We start from the raw sequence: 26,699 nt of genomic DNA, 5'->3' as shown, positions 1-26,699 counted from the left end.
GTACTCGGATGCTCATGAACAAGTAGAATATATTTAAAACCGTAGGGACATACATGAATAAAGTAGTTTGAATGAAGAAAAAGTAGGGGATACCGTGCTGGGTTTGATTTAATGACCACACAAATAGCATGAAAGTCAACTCGATGCAATTCAGTGTCTGAGCATGGAATCTACTAGTTCAGGAAAAAAGTTAAGCCTAAACCATGTGCTTGTTGTGCGCACGCGTAGGAATGTCAGTCATTCTCATGGGCTGAATCACAAATGGCACTGTACTCGCTCTCTAGTGCACTAAGAGGGTCTTAAAAATAATGAGACCTCTTCTCAAACTGTGCAAAATATGGCCTTCAGTGAGTGTGTTTGGGAAAGAGCCGCGTGTGCACAAGTCTTTACTATACACCGTGTATACATATAGCGTACTATTTAGGTGATGATGCCAAAACGTCCTAACTCAGTGCACTTTGAAGGGAGCCAATTGAGACCAAGCCCTAGAAACCGGGGGCAGTTACAGATAGCGTTCAAACAACAACAATGGAGCCCCTGCACGAAGAAGACTGGTCTGGCCATAACATTGTGAGCTATCTCAGTACATGTACCTTTAAACAGAGTGCAGGGATTTTTCTGTAACCTTAGTTTAAAAGAGTTGTGCTTCGTTAATGATTTCCCGCTCAGCAAATTAGCTAGCCAAAAATCAAGATAACTTTAATCAGCTAACGTTAGCTACCGTTAGCTGCCCTAGCAACAAGTGCCGAGGAATACAGTAGCAGATAACCAGATAACCGATTCACTCCCATTAGCTTATTGTTACAGCACAGGCAGCTAAATAAATGCGGGAAATGTTGCATCTGCTGGCTCGTTATGTATTTGCGAATAATTAAACAACAACAACATAGTAATAATAATAATAATAATAAAAAGCTACATGACTAAAAAAGCTAAAGATATGGTTAATTAGCCGTGTTCTGTTAAACCTACACCTAGTAGCAATAACCTTAAAATTTGGAATCTTCTTGTTTTTAAACTCATTGTTCTTTTCATCAGTTCCAGTTAGTATATAGGTGTTCTTGGTAGTTCTACAATTACAGAATGTAGCAGTCTTTTGTTCTAGATACATAACTGTGCAAACTTTCATCATGTTTTTCGTCAGCCAGGACCTCCAAAAAGCAGATATTATACGTGTGGTGGATCATTCTCTGCATTGTAGTGACCCCGACATGTTGGTGGAATGTGAATCAGACACAACAGTGCTACTGGAGGATTTAACCACTGTGCCCACTCACTGTCCACTCTATTAGGCACACCTACATTGTCGGTCCACCTTGTAGATGTAAAGTCAGAGACATAAGTTGATCTGTTTCGGTACATTTTGTGTTGGGCATTTGTCTGGTCCCTCATTAGTGGTCACATGACACTGTTGGCTGGATATTTTCAGTCCAGCAGGTTTCAAAACTGCAGCAGCACTTCTGTGACTACCAGTGCAAGACACACTAACACCATTTATTTCCTGAGAATGATCTTACCTCTGTGGTGGTCCTTTTGGGGTCTTCGCCATTTAAGTACAGGGACATAGGAGGCTAATAAAACACGCAGAGCCACAGATTACTACAGTCTTCAATCGTAGAACTACAAAGTGCTCCTGTATGCATCGAATGGACAGTCTTTTACAGGGCAACACACACATTCACTCACACCTACGAACACTTTTGAGTCGTCAATCTACCTACCAACGTGTGTTTTTGCACCGTGGGAGGAAACCCATGCAGACATGGGGAGAGCACATGAAACTCCTCACAGTCAGTCACCTGGAGTGGGACTTGAATGCAACCTCCAGGTCCCTGGAGCTGTGTGACTGTGACACTACCTGCTGTGTCACCGTGCCACCCTGCAAGCAGAGTGGCCAATAAATTTATATATATTTTTTTACTTATTTTGCAAGTTTCATTTTTACCTTGTAGGGAATGGAGTCATGGCACCAGCTCCCAGCAGAGGAGGATCCCAGTCACTTTCTAGGACACACATCAACCTTACATGAGACTAGCTGTCAACACAGTGTCCCACTTGACATTGATGGACAACCATCAACTCGAGAAGATTCAGGAACACAGCAAGAATCTTTACAGCTAGGTAAATACAATTAACCATTGCCACGATGCTAAATAACTTTCACTGATGTTCTTATGGTATGCAGTATATATTCTGAAGTTGTATTTTTCCACTTTGGCAGAGTTTCAGGATAGCCGTTTATCACCTGCACTTACACTGATACCCCAGGGGAAGACACTTTCTGAATCCACACTCCTACATCAGACAGATTCCGAGTTCGTCCCTTTGAGGTACTGTATTCAGACCATAAATATATTACTTCCTTTTGTGTTATGGAATTTGTTTGTTTTAAACCATTTGTTTGTTATGGTTTCTGTTGTTTAAAAAAACGTTGTGTTTATGTGTTAAGGGAATATCCTGATCTGTCTGTTGCCTTTGTGAGCTACCCTCATGTGTCACGCCTGGATGAGTCCAGCTTACCCAATATATCACTTGAAGAGGCTTCATTATCTCAGCATCATTTCCGAGAGACTGTTGCCATTTCAGAAGAATGCAGCAGCTGCTCCTCACTTTCACAGCACAGCCTTTCCCCCAGTATGCATTACCAGGCAACACAAGTTCATAACGCAGAACAAAGGACTGGAATGAAGGACAGCAATGAGAGACAAATGGAGGGAAAGGAGCAGAACAATGCTGATTTGCATCCTGGAATGGATACTTTGTGTGCTTTAAGTAGTGGTGCTCCTGCTTGTTCCTTACCAGAGCACCTGGATAATAATGTTGGTGTCGTTAGTAGCAATGCAGTTTCTTCTGCTTCGGAGACTGCTCTTAGTCAACCTCTCAGTCACACTGTCAAAATCCAACCACACTCTTCTCAAAAGGAGTCTGAAAACATTGATATTTCTCATTACCAGGCTCCTGACTATTCTTCATCAGAAGAGCCTAAGTCAAGACCATCTGGGAGTAGAGAACAGCCACAGGGTGGGTCATCTTCATCATCATCAAAGAAAAAGACCACAGGATTCATTGGCCTGCCACTTTCATCTGATTTATCTGTAACCTCAAATATCACTTTTCGCGCCACAACAATGCAGCCTGACCAAAACACTGGCTTGCCCCATAAAATGCTCCTGTCTTATAGCAACAATGATTCCACATCATCTGCACCAAGCCAAAAAGAGGCTAAAGATACTCCAAGTGCACGGTTTTTCACTCCAGTCAGTGGGGTTGGTGTTTGTCTACCAGGGTTACAGAGAGTGCTCTGGGGCTCAGCCTGTCAGACAGCAGCAGATGGTTCTTTTCTGACTTCTCACCCTGTGTCCCAGTCCACACCTGCTGTACTCCTCAGTAGAGAAAAACCAGTCATGATCAAAAATTCTCCTGTATACTCCCACCCAGACAATTTAGCTACTATGGCCATGTCAGCCCAGAATATGATTTCAGTCCTGAAGCTGAGCACCACAGAAAATCAGACTATTCCTGTTTCAAACATCACATCCTCAGATGTGATTAAGGCTTCAGATAACCATGAAGCCCCTGCCACCAAACCGCCTGCATCTGCTGCTGAGGACACATCTCATCCACCAAACTCGGATGCTCTTCCTTCTCCATCTAACAGTTTTAAGTATACGACACTATCTACAGGAAGAGTATCATCTCTACCCAGCCTGAGCTACGTACAAAAAGTGGATGCTTGGAAAGCAAATCAGAGTTCCAGCAGGTCATTTTGTGACAACCTGAGCTTGAAAGTCTTTGACAGTATACCTCAGAGGAAGAAAATGCAGGACTCTGTGTCTGATGAACAAAATACCATGATGACACAGCAAAGTCCATACCCTAACAGGAAACCCTCAGAATTTCTCAGTGACACCAATGCACAGGCCTCTCAGATAGACGCAGCCATTACTTCTCGGAGTAGCTCACCAAAAATTAGGGATGTGTTAAGACCAGGAGGAACTGAAGCAGCTCCCTCAGCATCAACTCTAGCTCATTCTCACTCACACTCCTCTCTGAGCACAGTTGTAACATTTATTCAGCCTGATGGTGTTCAGCAGAACCTGCAGCTTCCACGCTCAAGCTTTGAGGAAATCACTCCGTATCTCTCACCACTGCTCTCAAAAGGAGCAGATCAGGACCTAGAAGATCAGCCAGAAATTGGTCCTAAAAAGTCCTCTACATTGCTCAGTTTGGGACAGTTTAGCGATGTGTCCTCAAACCCCAATATAATTAATGCCCTTGCCAGCTCACAGGACAGTTGTCATTATAAGCAAAGTTTGCTGGCTTCAGTAGGTGCAGCCTCCTCTGTAGTGAGTCTAGAAGTGGACAACTATGCACCCTACTGGACTTCTAGACCTGGGTCCCCTCCACGTTCCTTTGAGTTCAGCATTGAGGACAGGATCCCCGTAAGTAATAACATTCTGATTTCAAAGTTTCAATCCAAGCACTCACTGTTTTATTTGGAATGAAAATGCACTTGGTTTATTAACCAAAATCTGACAACATTCATTTTGCTGTAGCTATACCTCCATAATTTGGGGATTGACCAATCACCTTCAACAATTTTAAATCCATTTACTCATCGGGGTCCCATCAGAGAGCCTGAATTTTCTCCTACTGATCTGTGTACCATCAAAGGCTCAGTAGGAACACCAACCAAGAGCACACAACCATCTGAAGGTGAGCAAACATGAGTGCTGCATTTAGCTATTTAATAGTTATGTTATACTCTTATTTGCTCTATAGAATCCACAATACATAATAATGTGTGCTCAAGTGGGGTGTACAAACTGGTTTTAAAATGTTTTGTGTAACGCGTTGTAATCAAAAATGAAAACATTCTTCCACTCTCATTTTTGCTTAATATTAAAAATGACAATTGTCAAAAAAAACCTAAAATTAAGTATGAATATGCTACATTCTTGATCATTTACATCAAAATCACCTTATTTAAATAATCTAAACAAAAACTCACATATATTCTTTGTGTATGGAGTGCTGCTAGAGGTTTTAAACACAGATGAGCTACTGTCTCTGACTTTATGAGTTGGACAAACAAGGTAGATGTCATACCAAAGCAGCACACACTAACACCCCACCATCATGTCAGTGTTACTGCAGCTCTGAGAATGGTCCACCACCAAATGTATACCTTCTTCGTTGGTCCAGTGGGGTGCTGACCCCTGAAGCATAGAGTGATAGTGGCATACAAATTATGCAGAACAACTGATACTGCACTGTACTGCAGTTTGTAATTGTAGAACTAGAACGTGTTCTTGTATTGTGGTAGGAAAAGTGTAGGAACAAGAAGGTTGTTATAATGTTATGGCTGATCTCTGTGTGTGTACCCATCACTAATAACATTATGACAACCTTTTTGTTTCTACATTCACTGTCTGTTCTCTAAGTTCCACTCACCATACAGGTACACTTGGTAGACCACTACAGAACATTTGCTTCTCTGTATACATTATTTTCCCCCTTTCTCCCTGTTCTTCAATGGTCAGAACCAGGACAATGTAGGTATAATTTGGGTGGTGGGTCTTTCTCACTGGTGTAGTGACACAGGCGTGGTAGTGTGTTAGTTTGTGTTGTGCTGGTACAAGTTAAACACTGTGTCCACTCACTATCCACTCTGCTAGACACACCTACCTTGTTGGTCCACTTTGTAGGTGTAAAGTCAGAGACAGTAGCACGTCTGTTGCTGCACAGTTTGTGTTGGTCGTCCCCCCAGTCCATCATCAGTGGACACAGAACCCCACTCACAGGATGCTTTTGGCTGGGTATTTTTGGTTGGTGGACTATCTGCATCTCAGCAGTGACACTGAGGGCTTTAAAAACTTGTACCAGCATCTCAGTGTCACTGCAGCGCTGAGAATGATCCATAACCCAAATCATACCTGTTTGGTGGGTCCTGACCATTTGAAGCACAGGATGAAAGGTGCCAAACAATGTATACAACAGATGGAATTCAGTCTGTAATTGTAGAACTTCAGTATGCTCCTGATAAGTCAGTGGAACTCTGACTTATTTAGTAAATTCCACAGTGGAATTTACTGTGAGTGTAGAAACAAGTAGGTGGTAACAATGTTATGGTTGAACTATGCATAATATCTATAATATATTGTTTATATCACGATCACGATATTGGTCAGAAAAATCACAATTTGAGGTTCTCTCTTAATTGCTCAGCCCTAGCTTCCAAATTGTCCAAATGGCAAAGCATTGGACCTGTCACCAGAAGATTGCAAGTTAGATCCATAATGATATCTCAGCCATCTGAGGATGTAAGCCAAAGACTGCAATAGAACATGCTTTTGTTTGTAATTGCTTTATGACCTGTTGCTATTTTTATCTGCAGGGGGTAGTCCGCAGAAGGAAACATTTTCCAGTTCTAGTTTGCTCTCTGTAGATTCCAGTGCGTCTCTTTCTCGCCGGATTGCTGTTCAAAATGCAGAACGACCAGCTAGTTCAGGAAGTGTCCGGATGGTGGGTTGCCAAGTTGAGACTGTACCTGATCCTCATACTGCATCACAACCATGTCCTGCTTCTTGGGATCTGGGCGTTTCACAGCAGGAGGGTAGTTATGGTCTCCCAGCCCAGCTCAGTCCAAGATCTGGCTCTCATCCTGGGGCCTGGATGGAAACTAAAGATGAAGATTCATCTCTGGTTGGCTCTGGCACCTTGCAGGAGATCAGGTGTTTGCTGGGTCGTGCAGAGAGCTTGGCATCTGTTCATTCTTCACTTGACTCCTCTCCAGGATCACACTGTTTTTCGGAAAGCAATGCCTCATTCATTTCTCTTAGACAAAACACACAGACCTGCCTAGATGACTCTACTCTGTCAGTTGGTGGGCAGACCTCTCTGGTTCTAGCTCGCTCTTCCTCTGACTCGGCCTTGAAACAGAGTTCCTCATCCTCATGTGGGCTTCTGCAGCTTTCCATTCACAATGATCATGTGACCACAGAAGCCAACAATTTTACTCAAAGAAATAATAAGAATCTTACATCAGATCATTCAGCACCAAAGAGGACAGAGCCAGAGGGCTGCAACTCAGCAGACCCAGACAAGTTGGGGCCAGTAAGCCTGTCACTCATGCAAGGAAATGCCCTCTCAGTGTCGGATGACCACCAACAAATCCAAGAGAGTGCAGAGAATACTGGAATCATCTCACCTGAATATAGTCCCACCCACAGCCAGACAGAGGCAGACACAGAGGTGGCTGTTTCAAGTGACAGCAGTAGTGAGAGTTCACTAGCTGCTAGGGTTGCTAAACTCCTGCAGAGTGAGTCACCAGTCTCTGTAGTTACCAGTCGTCCAAGTACTACTGACCCTGAAGAGAGTCGAGCTAGAGGTAAACAGTCTTTTACGGATCATGGAAAATGTTACACAAAGTAGCTGATCTATGTTTTACAATAGCTATAAATTAGTGTATTATTTGTTCTTTGAATATTCATATTTTTCTACAGAGTGGATCATGATGAAGGTGTCTGGTCACCGTTGTGATTCTTTAGAACTCAAGGTGGAAGACAGAAGGAGAATTGAGGAGATCAAAAGAGAACTGCTGCTGCACACCAAATACTCTAAGGTACCACACACACCATAGCCAAGGAAGTGTCAGTATCATCACTTGAAACAAAATTGTTTCTTTAGCATCTGTAGAAATAAGGTAGTGATAAAATAATGTGAGTTTTTGTCTCTGTGATCCTGACAGACTGCTCTGTGGACAGTCCTGATAGTTTGTTAAAGGTAACTGTGTGTCAGATGCACTTTTTTTTATGAAAAGGGCATGCAACTTCACTGTTTCTACCCGACTAGTGGCTCCTTCACTCCTACTACAACTGGCTGAATGTTTTTTGTTTGTTTAGTGCAGTGTCTTTCGTTTACCTGACATTTTTAGATACAAGTATCTAGAAATGTAGTTTTTATCTGTTTTCCAGTCTTCTTCTGGTTTCTAAAGACTGTATTTGATCACTTGAGGTATAAATTTGATCTGAACTAGGAGTCCAAAAGAGCACAACTGGCCTTACTATCTCAGGTTTTCCTTACTTTCATGGTGACTGGCAGTGTGGGCATCTGTCAGTCTATACTCTCCTCAAGCACATGGAGCAGTCCAGTGAAGTACCATTAGTGGCAGGGCAAAAAGACAACGTGTCTCAATGTGAGGAAGCTTCCCTTACCGTCCAAGTGCTGGTGGCATTTCGTGTGATAGGGCAAGTTCAGCTTACAGGGTGGAATTGTAGATTACTAATAATTAGGTGAAAAGTAATCAAAAACCAGGTTATGAAAAAAAAAATATATATAAAGCAGATAAAACAATACTGCACCATTACATGTAGATGTCCTTTGCCTTTTATTAATGCAACTTAATATATGTTGAATGATTAATTTAAAAATATTTAATGTTAAATTTGATCAATAATGCTTGCCACTAATTCCCATCCCTATTTCCTTTTATGAACGAATGTTGTTTCAGTGGAGCTCAGATTCGGAAGGCAGTGTCCAGTCCAGTGTAGGTGCTGTTCCCAAGCCTAAAGGAGGCTTTGAAGCAGTGCGCAATGCAGAGAACCATCTCTCCGAGCAGCACACAACCCTCTATCAAAACCTTGAGAACCGAGTTAGACAGACCACCATCCAGGAGCTGCTGAACTCTCCTGCCCCGCTTGCATCCATTGACACAGCACCCACTCGTACACTCTCCCCACAACCAGTGACCAACTGTCTTACTGCAAAAGATGACCAAATGCAAAGTGCACCACAAGAACACAATCCCGCACATACCGTGTTGAAATCAGCTGATGAAGAGAAAATACATATTCCTATTTCCGATACAGAAATAAAAGGTAATGGAACAGTAAGTGAGGATAAAGTGAATGGTGGAAATGAGCGACAGAGTAAAGAAGCTGATTGGACAGTGGTTCCAGATGTGGCAAACGAAAACCTCACAGGCAAGGAAGATCTCCCACCAAGTGTGGATTCAAATTTACCTCCCTTTCATAAATCTGAAATGCCCCACAGCCACCTCAGCCTTTCAACCAAACCAGAGCAGAATATAACCCAAAAGCTCCACTCACCTGCCAACAATGCCTACAGCGCCTTAGAGCTTCAGACTGACTTACAGGCACATTACCCTCTGAGAGGAGTCCCTCCATCTGTCTCCAGCTCTAGTGAAGTGCGATGTGCCTCACAGATCAGCAAGACCGTCAAGGGTAAAGAGAGAGATGTTGGTCAGGTCTCGTACACAGGAACACTAAGTGGATATTCCCATATCAACTCCAGATATCCACAAGCTTTTCCACCTCAAAGACTGCGTGGGCCAGTTAGACCTCTCTCTGTTCTCACAGGTGGTAAGCAGTTGTGTTTATGTCATTATTCCTTAGTTATTTCTGTTGGTTTCTGTATTTGTCCGATTCTCAAATGCTTTACTGTGTTCATGTATTTCTTGTAGCAGTTCCAACACTGTTGCCGTATAAACCTCATGGCAGCTCGGAGCTCTTCTACATGCCAAAGTCTGACCACGATCTCTCTCCTGGTCGCTCTGATACCACCGTAGAGAGCTCCCACCCAGGTACAGAGAGTAAAATAACTACAGATACTATTTTGGAGAATGACACAGTGTTGTTTGAACCCTTTTTATCAGTGCTCCTTCAGAACATTCGTTGTGTGTTGTATTTCTGTGCCCAAGCTGTTTTTTTATGTTTCCCATTTGCGGAGCTGGGGCTGGGTACCAAAAACAGACTTTTTCAAGCACACAAACAGACTGGACTGCTAGGGAACCCTGAGAAAACATTGTTACATCACTTTACATTTGACAGAAATGTTGTTGGATTAAAATCATATCCAGTGCATTTAATTAGACCATCTGTATGCACTGTCTGCACCTCCACTAACTTATATAAATAATAAACCCAGAGCAGTAGAACTGTACAAATCTCTCGCTCTCTCTCTCGTGCTCTCTCTCTCTCGCTCAGTTTGCATTTCTTGGCCCCTCCCCCCCGGCACTGCTGCATTATTCATAGCCTCCTTTGTGTGAGAGAAATACAAACCTAGTAATACTGAGCTTCATTACGTACACAAGGCAAAGCCTTATGGAGCGTTGTGCTCTGCCTCCTGTTTTCAACACTGACACCACTTCTATTTGATCCAACGCTACTTTTCTCTTCCTGATTCTCTCTGTAGGTTCTGATGACGCTGTTCCTCCTCCCTTTACCACAGAGGTTCTGGGCTGCAGAGAGCTTGAGGACAACAACATTACACCAAAGCATAAAGAGGGTATATACAGCAAAAGGACCAAAATGAACAGAGGTGAGATGCAAACACAAATGGCTATTGATTGTTTGGATATTCATGCATTTTTAAGATAAAATGTATCTGTTTTGATACATGAATGAAAGATTTATTTTTCTCTCCTTCTTGGACAGAATCTAATGGTTTGGGGAGAGACCTCCTTGACTCTAAGTTTGCCCAAAAGGGCAAGGCAATTTCCCACAATCACCTTCCAGCTTTCAGCATTTCTAGTTGTCCTGACAATGATCGAGGTGGCAAACATAATACTGAAGAGGAGGAGGAGTTTGCTCCCCTGCACATGGAGGCAGACTACAGCACAGATGACCTGCATCATCAAAGACATTCTGTACGAAAGTGTGACTTGGTACCAGAAACACCTATTAGGCCCATTAGGGAGAAGGAGCAGGATGGTCAGACCCAGGAGATCAGCATGGAAATTGGTAGCTCACTGGACCAGTTATGGCATCGTTTCAATGAGAGGTGGAGCCTACAGGAGTCACAGCCAACTAAAGAAGGAGAGACATCCTTGCTAGAGAGACTGGAGCGCCTGTCTCGTCTCCTGCAGAGTTCCACTCCACCCATCACACCTGCCAAGCAGTCTCACAGTCGAGAGGATAGGAGCAAAAGCAGGAAAAGGGATCTAGAACTGAAGAAGGCCCAGGGAAAAGAAACCAGCAGAAGAGGAGTGGACACAGATAAACATGAAGCTAGAGATACTGCACAAAAAGCATGGGAGGAGGGAAGAGTTGATCGGACGTTACAGGCAGAAGAGCAGGAGAATACAATACACTGTCCTGCAGAGAGAGATGAATCTACATCTGTTTCTGCAGAGACAGGCAGCAGCAGATCAACCATTGATACACACCGCTTGCTCAGAGCTTTCGGATCACACAGGGTTAACAGTGGGTCAGCAGAGATCACTAGAGGGCAGACTCCAAAGAGCGGTGGAAGCCTACTCAAACTTTACAACACCATCAACAAACAGAAAGGAGGGCATGGCAGTAGCATCTCTGAACATCACTTTACATCTGCTGCCACAGAGGTGATCAGCACAGATGAAACTATGGTAAGACTGTGATAGCAGAGAAGCAGGGCTGCACAGTATATTGGTTGTTATTGTTACTGATATATGGGCTGTAGCAGTGTATAAAAGGGAGCTATATCATGGAATGCTGTACTAACAAACTATATCAAGGCTTTATATTATTAGATAATATTTAAATTTGCAGTCATTAAAATAACAAACTGTTCTGAGGACTACATATGCAAAAATAAATGTCCTTCACACCTCTGCCACATTTATATATTTACCAAGTAAATCCACACATTTTGTGATTTCAAGTTATTAAAGTTACTGAAGTTATTAAAACTGTACATCAGTTACTCTGTCTAGCCCTTCAGTCACAACACTGAATTTGTTTTCATGTCACCCATAACTATGGAGAACAGTGAATTTGCAACACTTCTATAGGTGGCATGTGTTTTGTATATTTACATGTGTAACTTGCATTTGTCTCAGGAATCTGCTGACTCATTATCATCCTCAAGCACTTATACGCTCCCCTCTCAAAGAGGCAAAACTCGCACGTTCAGTACCAAGAAGCCAAAGGTCAAACTGGTCAGCAGAGGGATACAAGCAGGTCAGTGACGATGATGCTTTGTCTTAACATCTATGCTCTAAATGCTTAGCAGGGCAGTACAGATATTACAGGCATTATAGCAGTTCAGAAAACAAACAACTTTTGTAAGCTCAGAAATTTATAATTACTTGTAGAGTGGGTAAATGTTTGCACACTTTTTGTTCCCTTTGGACAGATCAAAATATCCACTGTTGTGACCAGCTTAAGATGCAATATAGATATCATTGTCCTATGAGTGGAGCATGCGAAGCTAAAACAACTTAATCAATAAAAATGGCTTTTGTGTTTAATGCATCTTTCTACAGGTGATCTGGAGATTGTAGTGAATGGAACCCGCAAACATACTCGGGACGTTGGAACAACCTTCCCTTCCCCATGCAATGCCAGAGGCACCAGGGAACCTGCAGCTTCCACAGAAATACAAACAATTATCTCCAAGTCTGTCTCTTCCAGTGCTGTTCATCCCCAGACAGTACGGAGAAGAGAAGGCCTCCACAAGAGCAATCAGACCTGCTACCCAAATGGTTAGTTTATGGAAGGTATTATGTAAGAGTAGATGATTTGTCACAATGTTTGGTAATGTTATGTTTATAAGTCCTAATATTTAGTTTTTGTCTTGACATTTCCAGGTTTTTTGTTTATTTATTTATTTGTTTGTTGTTTTTAGCTGCCACATTGTTCTAGGTTCCTGGGGTTGTGGGTTCAGTCCCTCCCTTGGGCCACTGTCTGTGAAGCTCCAGACCTACCTGACTGTGATAGGAGTGGTTCAATTACAAAAAAAATTCGGAATGTTTAAATGAATGAATAAATCAAGTCATGAAATATTTGTAAAAAAGTCAAAATGTAAGACCGATTGTATAATAATGCAAACATTTTTGACATCCAGTCAGTCCTTAGCTGTTGTTGTTAGGAGCTTACTTGTAATACAGTGGTGCCCAGTGCACTTTGGTCGATTATGCCTCATTTAAACAATGTGAATCAGCCGTTTTCCCACATAGAATTAATTAAGTCCAAATATCAGTCCACACTCACTGATGATTGATGATCAAGCCCCCTAGAGAATTGGTCCAACAAAAAAAGCGGAAAAAAGCTGGTGCTGAATTGAAATGAACAAAATAAACGTGTGTGTGTGTGTGTGTGTGTGTGTGTATAAATTGTTCTCTATATAATAATATAATTTTGGGATGTCATCAACCACAATAACATTTTGTCGCGTTGAACACACCTCTGTTATATATATATATATATATATATATATATATATATATATATATATATATATCACACAATCTGGCTCATACCCTCTGTTTTGATTCATTCATTCAAACATTGTCTCTAACTGCTTATCCAGTTCAGGGTCATGGTGGGTGCGGAGCTTACCCGGAATAACTGGGTGCAAGGCGGGAACACACCCACGAGGGGGCACCAGTCCTTTGCAGGGTGACGCACACTTACACCTGTAGACACTTTTTTAAGTCGCCAATCCCTGTACCAATGTGTGTTTTGGGACCATGGAAGGAAACTGGAGTATCCGGAGCAGGACTTGAACCCACAACCCAGGGTCCACCGTGCCATCCTTACCATCCGTTTTCCTTTATGTGAATTTGTAAGGTGTGTCCTGGTTTGTTTCTGCTGATGAGCTGAAGTTGGATGCACATAAGGAAAATGAGCCCCAAACAGAGGCAGTGCAAGCCATAAACCATGCATGGTTCGAGCCCTGCATCAAGACTTGGCCCTGGAGGGAACCACTGAGAGAACCACTTAGAGAACGACACATTCAACTTCAGAGAGAAAAGCTTGTTGTGCCAAAAGTCCCTGCAGAGACCAATGGCAACAACCCCACTTCGCTCATCTGTCTTTCTCTGCAGGTGATTGTTTACATGTGCTTATTTTATATCCATAATTTAATTCAAGATCCAAGGCTTTTTGATATATGACATTTTAAATGAATGGGCAATGACTAAATTGGAGAGGAAATGGGGTACAATTTGGGGTGCAAATGTTTAAAGTGTATATTTAAAAAATGTTATTAACATTGATTGTTTTAGGAAGCTCTGGAGTTGCATAGACCATTGTTTGTATCCCGTTCCCGGGAGAGGATGAAGAGGCTGTGTCTGCTGGCGGAAGAAAGGAAGCTGCAAGCTGTTTTTAACAGAGAAAGAGAGGAGCTCTTTAACCGCCCTTTACCCCACCATGAGCCTAAAGCTGGTTGGTTGAAATTTAGTACACCTGAAAAGTCCTCATATGTCACAGTTTGGCATGGAAAAACACATTCTTTGGTCACTATATGGAAGATTTGATATTTATTTATTCTCTGTTCCACAGTTCCACCTCTTTTGCCATCTAAGCGAGTGATTCCAGTAAAAGAGATGGTCGAGAGGTCCAAGAGGCAAGTATTCATCAATAATAAAATTATTACTACTGCTAGTTTTTATGTCTTACCACATTGTCTACAATTGTAATGTAATTAATTGTATTTGCTATCCTGTGCCCTGTTCTTCACGCTCTCAGTTGGGTAGAAGAGAAAGCACACATTCTTACAATAGACAAAACAGAAAAAGTTAGGAGGTAGGATTGTATGTTTGTGTTTTCTCTCTGTGTGTGTGTGTGTGTGTGTGCAAATGAGGCAGCGAGAGAGAAATGTGGTTCATGGCAAGTCACGGAGAACTCTGTTCCTTGCTTAATGTTGTCTTTGAAATCAGGGGCCTGATTTTCAAAGCTGAAGAGGTGATATTATTTGAGTGATTTTGATCAGTGATTTTAATCCAGTCTAAAACAATAATGTACATTGATACAAGTCTGTTAAGATAGGTATTTTTTTTATTTATGATTAATTCTTTTTTTTTTTTTTTTTTTTTTTTTTTTTTTTTTTTTTACACAAATAAGCCACCACAATCCTTCAACACATTTCACATAAGCTTTAAATTTGTTAGAATATACATTTCTACACTAAGAAAGCTGTTAACTGCCGTGGTTAAATAAGTTAAATGAGATAACATTTCATTGAGTTTTGTGAAGCTGAAACTTTAGGAACTGTGTTGAACATTGAACAAACTTTGTGAGACAGGCCCCTGTTCCAGTCTAGTGTGGAATTAGTATATACATCCCCATTAAAAATAAATGGGAAGTATATGTCAAGGCAAGACCTGACATCTGTGAGACGTATGTGTTTTTAACCCAACAGGATTTTTGCTCAACTCCCAGAGGTTCAGAAGAGAAAACAAGAAGAGAAGAGGAAAGCAGAGTACCGTACATACCGCCTCAACGCTCAGCTCTTTAACAAGGTAAATATATACATTATGCCCCTCCATTTCTGCCTTTTGTCTATTGATTCCAGGTAGGCTCCGGACCTACCCCGATCCTGAACTGGATAACAGCCACATACAGTGAATGAATGAATTTATATTTACCTTATACTATTTTACCCTCATTATTTTACACTCATATGTAAAAATACCTACAGCATGCACACACTTCAGAACTTTTGTGAGTGATGCTATTAAAGCGCATGTAATTATTGTTTTTTCTCTTACAGAAAGTCACAAACAAAGTGTTGGGTAGGAGAGCACCTTGGCAGTAATCTCAGCGGACACAAACCCAAACGTTAAAACGGAGTGCTTCTTTATCATCTACTTGAGTTTTATTGAAGATAGTGGGTTTTTTTTTATTGTGTGTGTGTGTGTGCATGATAATATTAAATAGGGATAAATGTTTTTACCTGTTTGCGAATGTAGTTACTGTACGAGCTAAATTATAAATTGCAAATCACATGATATTTCCCTTAATATTTCTAACAGTTTTTATATGAAAAAATAAATGAATCATGGCAGCTAATAAAGTGTTATGGGTGGTTTCTGGGAAAAAAATAAGCCTCGCACATAGACTGTGCAGCTCCTTGAGATATTAATACATTTTGTTAGGAATAGTAATGAGGCAAACTTTTATTAATTATTTAGATGGCCCCAGGGTGTGTTTATAAGTCATTTGTAAATGCTCAGTTTTTTATATTTTGATAAAAACAATACGGGACTTACAACGTACAAACACTTAAAGCTACATTGAGTATGGCACTGCTGGACAACACTGCTCTAGTTGATACTTAGCTACAGAATAGTACAACTTGCCCACCAAGTACAACACTGCAAACAGTGATAACAATAATGTTCTTCAGAAGTAATATATTCAGATGCATCTCAGTATATCAGTATGTAATTTCCTGAATATATCACTGGTATATTCAGTACATCATTGTAAAACAAGCATAGTGAATTGTCATAAACAAGATTACAAAATATATTTAAATGATTTGGACAGACATGCATAAAAACAAGGCTAACTCCTTACTAGCATTGTACGCTGGTCTTAGAACTGTCCATGTCATCTGTGTATATATAGCAAACTATAAATAACCTCTCAAACACATATTACACACAGCTAGCAGCTGCCCAGTGACCAGCCAGGACCTCACAAAACACAGGCCTACTTCATTGAACTTGTTCAGGTATTTAATTTGGATAAGCATTTGCTGTAAACTTCAGAATTGATGTGTTGTTCTGTACTGGTTTAGAGTTTACATTATTTTCAGATTAACTATGTAGTGCAAGTACACAAGAAACAACATGATAGATATGGGGTGTGTCGTAGAGTGATTTCAGTAGTTTTGTTGTATTTAGCACTGATTTTAAGGTGTCCTTCAGTGTTAACTCTTGTGTTATTATTTTTAGAATGGGAGACTTCTACCAGTCTGAGTATAACATTGATAATCAGGGCCATGGGGCCTCTGGCTATGACCCTGCATATACCAGCCTGGATTACTACAATGTGTAAGAACGTTATTGATTTACATTATATTCACTGAAGTGAAAACACTTAATTTGAAGAATAACTGCAGTAATGACACTGCTGTGTTAATGCTGTGGTAAAGTTATTCACCATACAAATAATATCTGACCAGTACTGATCCTGCTGATTCATAATTATAATTAATTATATAATAAAATTGATTAACCAGATAACTACTTTCCTATTAGATACATTTGATTTGAGGCTTAAACTATGTGGCTAAATTGAGAAATCCTGCTTTATGGAACCTGCTACAGGTGGCCTACATTTTTTAATGTTTGTAGGTTAAATGTTCAAATTATATGTTAAGTACACGATCATTAGGTCCATATCATGAAACAACCCCACACACTATTAACCAATTAGCCATAACATTCATGTCACTTACTAGTTTTTACTCTCTGTTCATTTTTCATATCCATTTACCAGCTACTAACTTTAGAAATGTACATGTAGTAAATGGAAATGACAAAATAGACAGTGAGTGTAAACACCAGGAGATGGGTTTAATCTTATGGCTAATCATTTGAAGAGACCCTTCCAGTTAATGAATTCAGGAGCTTTCACTAAATACATATTACTTTCACAGGAGATAGGTTATGCTTCTATACTCTATAAAAACCACAATTGGTGGAGCAGCTGCACGTTCAATGCTAAGTTAACTGCTCAACAGTCAAACTGCTGAACTGTGTTTTCTGGAGTAGTGGAGCACCATCTGGTACCTGTGGAAGCAGTTCAAGTGCCTTTCCTGTAAAAACGAAACAGGTAGAACCCATAAAAAGTGAATATTGATGGGTGGGGGAGTGGGAGGGGGGGTATGTAAAGATGCAGGATATGGGCCCTTTAATGCAGATGAGAAAGAGGTAACTGTGAGTGATTGTTGGCAGAGATGACGTGGCTGCTTCGTATGCCCAACCAATGAACCCACCTTACACTGGCCAGATGTTCCAGCCTGCAGCTGATCCTGGGGCCACTGACAACACCAACTCCTTTGAGGATGAGCCCCCTTTGTTGGAGGGTAAGCAACATAGAATAATAGGACAGTTTTAACTGATTTACTTATGATTAACTCGATCAGTGTGTATAATTCATCAGAGTTGGGCATTAACTTCAACCACATCTGGCAGAAGACTCTGACTGTACTGAATCCAATGAAGCCAGCAGACGGCAACATCATGAATGAAACAGACCTAACAGGCCCTGTACTTTTCTGCATCGCTTTGGGCATCACCCTCCTAATGGTAAAAATATACCTTACACAACTGGGTCATCAATTCCAGTCCGTGAAGGACAGTCCTGCACAGCTTTGTGGTTTCCTGCTCTACCACACCAACTATTGTAATTAATCACCAGAGGTTAGGTGTGCACTGGAGCAAAGATATCTCTTAACTGGACTTAGCCTTAGAGGAACAGAACTGATGACCCCTTCCTTACATTATTTGATATCTCACCTGAAGTAAAGTTGGATCAGAACAATGATTTTATTGATATTTCTATTGTTACACTTTGCCTTAGTAGTAACCTCCTCGTGGTTTTGTATCCTCTTTCCTCACAGGCAGGGAAAGCTCATTTTGGCTATGTATATGGTATCAGTGCACTAGGTTGTGTTGGCATGTACATGCTGCTGAATCTGATGAGTGCATACACCATATCCTATGGATGTGTGGCCAGTGTATTAGGATACTGCCTTCTGCCCATGGTTGCTCTCTCTGCCTTTGCCGTTGTTTACTCCCTCCAGTGAGTACATTTTGCCAAAGTAATTCCCAAGATTTATCCCATAATATGAAACTTAACTTGTACAATCTAATCAGGCCAGTCCCACCCGTGTTCCTAAAAGTTGGGTCTTGTTTATTTCAACAAGATAGCAACAAGCTAGATTGTGAATGGTTCAACTTCAGCAAACAATTTTGGAATGTTTGTATATTTAAAGATTGATTAAATAAACCATAAAAAGAGTACAACTTAATATTAATAGATTTAACAGTCATCACATTCTATTTATATGAGCATTTCACAAACTATACAAACTTAAGAATGTAAGTTTTAAGTATCTTTTTTGTAGCTAGTTACTACATTTAATTAATCTTGGCAGTTAGTTTTGGTAATGCCAAAACTAACTGTAGTTTCCCAAATTTTCCAAATATTCAGCACTGATACAAATGATATGAATTTTGGCTGGTGTCTAAGTATCTTGTTGTTTATTTGTGTACAGGGGAATACTGGGCACATTGTTGGCCTTGTTTGTGATTGGCTGGTGCAGCTTGTCAGCCTCTAAAATCTTCAGCACAACTCTGGATATGAGTGGACAGCAGCTGTTGGTTGCTTATCCCTGTGCTCTGCTGTACGGGGTCTTTGCTTTGCTCACCGTCTTCTGATCCTTCACTACCACCAGTAATATTAAGCAAATATTATTAAAACCCCAGGCCACATGGTTTTAGTACCAAACTGCAATTAGTCAGCAGATATAATTTGGAAATCTTTGATGGTATCCCTTCTAAAAGTCCATTTCAAAATTAGTTTAAAATGAGCCAATTAAAGTGATAATACTTCCAACAATAAATATATAATATATAAATATAAATATATAAATACTCTCTTAGTAATCCCAATTTCAAATTGATATGTTGCTTACATTTGTAATAATATGAAATGTTTCACATTTAGGAACTTCCTAGAAACTTTCTTGTTCAAAATAGCACCTGTATTTTTTTTTCTTTTAGACCTTGTCCCTGTTTTGTGTTTCACAACATCTAATTGTATTCATCCTTGTCTAAGAGCAGCATGGAAGGCTGAATGTTCACAGATTTCAAACAGCTCTGAGAGCTATAGTAGTAGGAAGAGTTTTTCTTTTTCTTGCTCGAGTGTTGACCTAATTAGTCTTTGTTCTAATATTAAATTGATTGGCTACCAGCAAATAAGCTACAAACACAGCAACATTGTGTAGTTGTGCTGACAGAGATGGAACTATGTTATAATATGCAATATTTAATTTCTGCATTGTATGCAGTGTGTAAAATCTCTGATAATGGTCAGATTTGTATGAAAACCATTCAGGAGTAAGAAATGAATGTTGATTTTATTTTTGTTACTGTTGGTTCCTTGACTGGTGAAACTTTGTAAAGTAAGATTTCAATTGTCTGTACAAATGTATACTTTTTATTGAAACCACTGAATTGTCAAGTCCCTTGCGTTTTTAGCATGTTTTGGTCTAAAATCTTCCTTTAAATTATCTATAGAAAAAAGCAAAATATCTCTTCCAGGGAACATATAACTGGAAAATGGAAAAAAAAATCCATATCCATTGTTTCAGAATTTAAGATTTGCACACTCTCTTGATAGAAATAAATGATCCGTTTGGGGAATCCTTCATGAATGCTCAAGCATCTTGCATTGGCTTTAATCTATAACACTGCCCTTGGACACATGATCTTTAACCTTACTTCAGGGTCAGATACCTGCCTCATATCTACTCTGTCAGATACTTCTTAAACATGAATTGATGATATGTGAGATAATCCCACCCATTCACCCACACACAAACAGAGAGAGAGAGAAAGATAGAGAGAACAAATAATGAATTATGCAGGAGAAAATGAGCTCTTTGACCTTCTGATCTTATTTATAATTGAACTTGTACATGTAAACGAGGTGTCCACCTATGTATCCTATATCCTTACAAGGTTTCTTGTGGATTTATTACAAATATTAATTTTGTGTGCACAATATATATAATATATAAACAGATAACTGTGTTTTGTGTTCACAAAAACAGCCTTGATTACAAAATGACACACATACTAAAAATCTGCCTTAAAAATATTTAAGTATTAATAAGTAACAGAAGAAACTAACCTAAAAAAATTACATTATTTGCCTGTAGCAATAAGATTTAAAACAACACATTAACATAAAAAAGTCAGTCATTTTTTTAACATTGTTGACACTCACATTAATAATTAAAAACATAGTGCTGTGCAGTTAGTATTATTACAAATGGCATATTTACATTATTGTTCTACAAATATTCCATATTAAGATATTTAAAAAATAAGGTTTAATTGCTATAAAATTGTTTTATCTTGAAGCTATGATACACACACACACACTTCTAAGCAATCACAGAAACTGTTTCAACATTAATCATTACAGCTTTTTGGGATTAACCAAGTTTACTATTCATTTACTGTTCATCTAACAAACACCATAATTCCTAATTAAATTATGTACCTTTTGTGCATTTTTTTTCAAGGAACATCAAAATTAGCAGTACTCAACATCAGTAAAAGTCTATGATGAAATTCCCCAAACTTACTTTTCACAGCAACTGAACAAAATAGTAGATGGTCTGTGATTATTAAAGGCCCCTGAGGGTCCTCCACCTTTACTGCAGGTGTGCCTCGATGCTCTGCTTTAAGCAGGGGCAGTGTTCTGATATGTGAAATAATTGGCAAGCAGAGGCTCATTGTCTTTTTGGCTTGTTTCCATGCAGAGGGCCCTTAGGAGAAGAAAGAGAAAAAAATTACATTTATAAAATGTAATGCACAATCATTTGCACATGTTTTAACAGTTTATTCTTCACAGGTTTACTTATTATGTGGTAGAAAGTATGGAGGCAGAAAAACTTGATAATAACTTTTTACTAATTAAATGCTTTTAATTTGTACACATAAACACTCTGAATTGTTCATTGTTTCTTTAAATTTTCTTTGTAAATCACCCTGAACAGGAAATGTTTCTGTTTTGATTTCTTTTTGCACACTCTTAAGATGGGAGTAAAAATCCCGAGTACCCCTTTCTTTATTATAATGTATTACTGCACTCTATCATTACATTCCATCAATACACTGTCATTAAGGCATTGAAAGCCACAGTTAGCCCACACGTTCTTTGTGTGTGTTGCCAGATGTAAAAGCAGACCATAGCAAGTCATTTCTATGCATATTTCATCCAACTATATTAAAATGAAATATATTCCTGTGGAATATGTGGTACTTATCACTGCCACCATAAACAATTTTCACACGTTTATTTCTCTAGACTGGGACATTTCTCAATAGCCCACGCCAAATGATGTTGGCTACATTTTGACCATGCAGTTCAATAGCCACTGATGATGTTTTCCATATTTAGGTTACTACAAATATATTCATACATATAACAAAGACAACTAAGGAGGACTTCTTGTGATATCACTTAGTACTTGTGACTTTATATCTTTCTAATATTTTAGAGCACTGAATCAAATATATATACATTTAACAAGGGATGAACCGATACCAATTTTTCCCTACCGATACCGGTATTTCATGTTCAAGTATCTGCCGATACTGAGTACTGATACCAACTCTATCTAGCTTAACTACTAGACAGATGCCTATAAATGCAGATATTTATATTGCTATACTTACAGATTCTATTTTGTTAAAGCAGTGTCCTTATCGCTCATAAGATATAATAAGCTTGAATGAACAACATTTAATTCTTTATTAACCACACATTAAAAAATGTAAAGTTTCAGAGCCATGAAAAAAATAGATATTTCCACAATGCTGTAACAAGTACAAGTAGGAAGACATAGTATAGCCTGACTGAACAGCTTTTTACACTGTTATGAGAATATTTGTCCTCATATGCATTTCCATATACAAATTCATTTTCTAAGGACTGCTGCTGACCTATGTTAGTGTGTTTCTTTCAAAAACATGTATACAGCACAAATAATAACCCCAGCAAGTTGTATGTCTATATTTATCTGTCTCTAAGGAAACGCGAGTTGCATGTTTGGTTGTAGTGTGTGATATATTTCCAGTCTCCTTAAAAATGGACAAAAACAGTCGTGTAGTGTGAAATACCCAGTCTGTTTATAACCTGCCCCAAAGTTAAACTGAGATAGCGGCGTGCGTACATCAGTATCTGCTTCATGGGGTTTGTGCTGAAAAGTGACCTGTGTACTACAAGTAGGGAATAGTGAGCCATTTCCAACACACCTATGGTTTCGGTGCTCTCTGTAGCTGATACGGATCCTGTGTTTAAGTGCCAGTATTGGTGCTGATACGGATATGGTATCGTATCGGTGCAACACTACATTTAACCATGCAAAAATATGTAACCTCTGAGGAACAGGGTGTTTTTTAAAGAAATTCTTTGCTGACAGATGAGTATCAGAGTTCAGATTCTTAGTATATAATTAGCAAATACACAAAATGTGGTTAACAAACACCCATGCTAATGGTTTACTTTTTAAATTAATATTTTACTCCTGTCTCTAATTATGTAAGTTTGCAAGGTGACCTTTTCAGTCAATAGCATTATATCTATAATCATATACTTTCAAAATAAAGAGAAAACTTAGTGGCGCAAATAGCTCCACAGTCATGAAGACACTCATTAGCAGCCATGTATAGACAGAACAGGGTTTACTGAACCACAAGTGGGCCATAAAATACCCTCTGGTGGTCCTTGGGTCTGCACTAATCCCCTACACACCCATCATGTACACATTCACTCTACATATCATCGCCTTCTTCACTCATTGTGTATCGTCATTTGTACACTCCCTACACTGACCTCACACTCTTACCTCATAAACTAAACTTTTGCACACCCACCCCACATAGATCCACCTTCAAATTTCATACTGTACCCTCCTGGACCCACTCCTTACCCATACAATCTGTACACACATGACCTACACTCACTTTACACAACCACCTCACGCCTTGTAATCTCATACACACTAACAACATTTATACTATTCTCTTTTCACACCATAGACTCTCCTTATACACTCACTCCATAGCCTCACCTGTACACTCCATATATACATTCCTTACAATTCCATACCCACCAGCCCTATACACACACTCATTCTGTACACTAAGCCCATCAAACCCACCCTGTACACCCACACTCTGCACTAACCCCATGCCTACCCACCCTGTACACCCTAGCTCCACACACTAACTGCATGAACCTGCACACACTCACTCTGAACTTTAACCCCATATGCCCACCCTGTACGCACACACTCTGCACTAAAAACATAAACACCCACCCTGTACACCCCATAACCCCATGCATGGCCACTCCAAACACTAACCCCATCACACTCACTCTGTACACAAACACGCATTCTTACACCAATCCCATGCAGAACCAACCTGTACACACTCAATACTTACACTATCCCCATGCACACCGACCCAATACACTAATCTCGTACCCACTCACCCCGTACACTTTGGCCAGTGTGTTGAAGAGCATTTGCCCCGCGCTCACTTTGTCCCTGACCCCGCGCACGGTGCCGTTCTTGCTGCGGATGGTCACGCGTTTACCGCTAAAGAGCCTTTCGTTGGTGCCACTCGCGTACAGCAATAACAGGTCGTCTGGCTCGTTACAGCTGTCGTCCGCGCGTGCTCCCTCTGCCGCACTCACGTGGATGTTGGGTTCACCTCTGGCGGGAGAGTCTGTGCGCTCGCGCTCCGAATCTGGAGCGTCCTTAAACCGCGGCTCATCGCGAAAAACCTCCGCCAGCACGCGGCCCGAGCGCGAGGACGACACGCGGAACCGAACCGTGCGCTCCATGCGGCAAGCCTCGAGCTCCATCGGCAGGGAACACACAAAGAAACAACTACATCATCCCGGCGCCGAGTGGCGTGGGAATAAAGGTCCTGCAACGGTCCGGTATCACAGGCCCGCCCTGAGCGCGAGACTGTCACACACGGGTGTCAAGTTGACACCGAACAAGTTAATATTGAATGAAGCTGAGCCATGGAGACGGGAAACAGACCGAAGGGAAAATTATATGAATTATAACTCACACTGAGAGGAGTTTGCGCGTTAAAGTGAAGTTTTACTCCTGTGTAAGACCAAAATATTAGTCTAAGAGTCAAGAATGTTTCGTGAGTGACTGAGAAGACAATACGGTGGCCCACACAGTCAAAGACACAGAATTTAGAAGTAATTATTACAAGTAACTATTAAATGCAGTTACATGTCATTATTGCCCTGAATAAATACGGCAGCCAATATGCAAATAAACTATAAACGATGGTTCTATAAGGGTCCTTTAGTAAAAAAAATGGTTCTATATAGAACCCTGAACACTTGAAAAACCTTTTGCATGATTAAAGTGTCATAAACCATTTATTCTATTGTTACCATGTCAAGTTTGAAACAATAGGGACAATAGGAACTATTTTTGGTGCCATAGAGCGCTTTTCCTATACATCATCATTCATTCATTCATTCATTATCTGTAACCGCTTATCCAGTTCAGGGTCGCAGTGGGTCCAGAGCCTACCTGGAAACATTGGGCGCAAGGCAAGAATACACCCTGGAGGGGGCGCCAGTCTTTCACAGGGCAACACACACTCACACATTCACACCTACGGACACTTTTGAGTCGCCAATCCACTACAAACACCTGAAATGTGTTTTTGGAGGAAACCGGAGCACCCGAAGGAAAACCACACGGACACAGGGAGAACACATCAACTCCTCACAGACAGTCACCCGGATTGGGGCTCGAACCCACAACCTCCAGGTCCCTGGAGCTGTGTGACTGCAACACTACCTGCTGCGCCACCATGCCGCCCCACATCTTCATGTATAAGGTATTATTTGACTTTTGAGCATTTTCTTTTTTAACATTTGTCTCAGTGATAAAATAATGTAAGTGTTGGTAACGCCACCTAGGGGGTAACTGTCTGTATCCTGGCATGGAACACCATTTGGCCTTCATATCCAGTTTGGCATCTGTATTAACTTATTAACCCTGAAATGGAAAAGCGGAAAAGAAGATGATGATGATGATGAATATTGAACATCTAAAAATGACAGAAACTAACTTGTTAACAATATTTATCAATCAGTTTTATGGTGTTTGGACCATAGGACTAGAATTAGTATGCTATTTGTTGGTGTCCACATATCCATACTTTTTATATGTAAGGGCTACATTGTAGACAATCTGTGTTCATGTTGTTGTCATGTGGGCTCTGCATTGTACTAATGTTGGTAATGTTGGTAGCTCTTGCTAGAGCTGCGTACTCTGATATTGTGATGTTGTATTTGGAACAGAATTAGAATTTAAATTTAGAATCAGTTTATTGGCCACTGTGCTTGCATAGTGCAGCATGTTGGTGGAGCAGGTCATGTCGCAGTCACACAGCACCAGGGACCTGGAGGTTGTGGGTTCAAATCCCACTCCGGGTTACTGTCTGTGAGGAGTTTGATGTGTTTTTCCCGCGTCTGTGTGTGTTTCTTCCGACGGTTGGTGGATTGGTGACTCAAAAAGTGTCAAAGTGTGTGAGTGAATGTGTGTGTGTGTATGTGTCGCCTCGTGAAGGACTGGCGCCCCCTCCAGGGTGTGTTCCTGCCTAGAGAACATTAACCCTAGGTTAATGAGATGTTGACAGATCAGAGTTTTTTTTTATTTGTTTCAAATTTGTTTTTTGGGATCAAATTAGTGGTAGGGACAATTCAATAATTGCTGGATATTGGTGGGGACTCGTCTCTTCTGTCCATGCTACTTCTATGCCCTTGCATTGTTGTGTGTGAGTGAAAATGTGTTGCCCTGCGAAGGCAATCCAGGGTGTGTCCCTGCTTTGCGCTCAGTGATTCTGGGTAGGCTCCATACCCACTGCGACCCGGAACTGGACAAGCAATTACAGAAAATGAATGTTTTCTCTTAGTACTTTGCCACTCCTTCACTGTCCTATAAGTGAACAACTGCATTAAAGTGTCGGACCTGACCCCACGCCTTTCTAACTAGTCCCTATTCTATATAATCTATTTAGAAAAGCAACTATCTGCCCACCCAATTAAAAGTCTCCATCCAAAGATAACATCCCAAGTAAGGCCCCTGGTGTATTGCTGCAATGGATGTTTGTA

General features: G+C 40.4%; 2 protein-coding genes across 5 annotated transcripts; both read left to right on the top strand.

The window, feature by feature from the left end:
• Positions 1 to 478: 478 nt before the first annotated feature.
• On the top strand, positions 479 to 15,783 carry alms1 (ALMS1 centrosome and basal body associated protein). 4 transcript variants are annotated; one of them, XM_066679474.1, is made up of 19 exons: positions 479 to 570; positions 1,953 to 2,121; positions 2,222 to 2,330; positions 2,450 to 4,442; positions 4,557 to 4,716; positions 6,398 to 7,390; positions 7,506 to 7,624; positions 8,513 to 9,380; positions 9,488 to 9,604; positions 10,216 to 10,341; positions 10,458 to 11,389; positions 11,843 to 11,963; positions 12,269 to 12,487; positions 13,575 to 13,831; positions 14,012 to 14,171; positions 14,289 to 14,352; positions 14,475 to 14,531; positions 15,148 to 15,247; positions 15,499 to 15,783. In XM_066679474.1, the coding sequence occupies exons 1-19, from the start codon at positions 529 to 531 to the stop codon at positions 15,541 to 15,543; spliced, it is 6,651 nt and encodes a 2,216-aa protein (XP_066535571.1). In that variant the 5' UTR covers positions 479 to 528; the 3' UTR covers positions 15,544 to 15,783. The 4 variants fall into 4 exon arrangements, with proteins under 4 accessions (XP_066535571.1, XP_066535570.1, XP_066535569.1 ...); XM_066679473.1 differs by having other exon boundaries at positions 9,485 to 9,604; XM_066679472.1 differs by having other exon boundaries at positions 8,513 to 9,383; positions 9,485 to 9,604.
• An 808-nt stretch (positions 15,784 to 16,591) lies between these two features.
• On the top strand, positions 16,592 to 19,327 carry zgc:123321 (Protein YIPF5-like). Its single transcript, XM_066679247.1, has 6 exons — positions 16,592 to 16,596; positions 16,688 to 16,786; positions 17,693 to 17,823; positions 17,901 to 18,046; positions 18,361 to 18,542; positions 19,018 to 19,327. Exons 1-6 carry the CDS (start codon positions 16,592 to 16,594, stop codon positions 19,178 to 19,180), a joined length of 726 nt encoding a protein of 241 aa, XP_066535344.1. The 3' UTR covers positions 19,181 to 19,327.
• Positions 19,328 to 26,699: the final 7,372 nt, after the last annotated feature.

The sequence above is a fragment of the Hoplias malabaricus genome, chromosome 8 (genome assembly GCF_029633855.1).
Source record: "Hoplias malabaricus isolate fHopMal1 chromosome 8, fHopMal1.hap1, whole genome shotgun sequence".
Taxonomy (NCBI): Eukaryota; Metazoa; Chordata; class Actinopteri; order Characiformes; family Erythrinidae; genus Hoplias; species Hoplias malabaricus.
This window is presented reverse-complemented; position numbering and strand designations above follow the sequence as displayed.

Excerpts from the sequence above, each read along its gene's own strand:
- alms1 (XM_066679472.1), top strand. The coding sequence starts at position 529 with ATGGAGCCCCTGCACGAAGAAGACTGGTCTGGCCATAACATT. Across the intron at positions 9,384-9,484 it reads TCTCTCTGTTCTCACAGGTG|CAGTTCCAACACTGTTGCCG; the intron begins GTAAGCAGTTGT and ends TATTTCTTGTAG. Across the intron at positions 11,964-12,268 it reads CAGCAGAGGGATACAAGCAG|GTGATCTGGAGATTGTAGTG; the intron begins GTCAGTGACGAT and ends ATCTTTCTACAG.
- zgc:123321 (XM_066679247.1), top strand. Across the intron at positions 17,824-17,900 it reads TGAGCCCCCTTTGTTGGAGG|AGTTGGGCATTAACTTCAAC; the intron begins GTAAGCAACATA and ends ATAATTCATCAG. Across the intron at positions 18,543-19,017 it reads GCCGTTGTTTACTCCCTCCA|GGGAATACTGGGCACATTGT; the intron begins GTGAGTACATTT and ends ATTTGTGTACAG.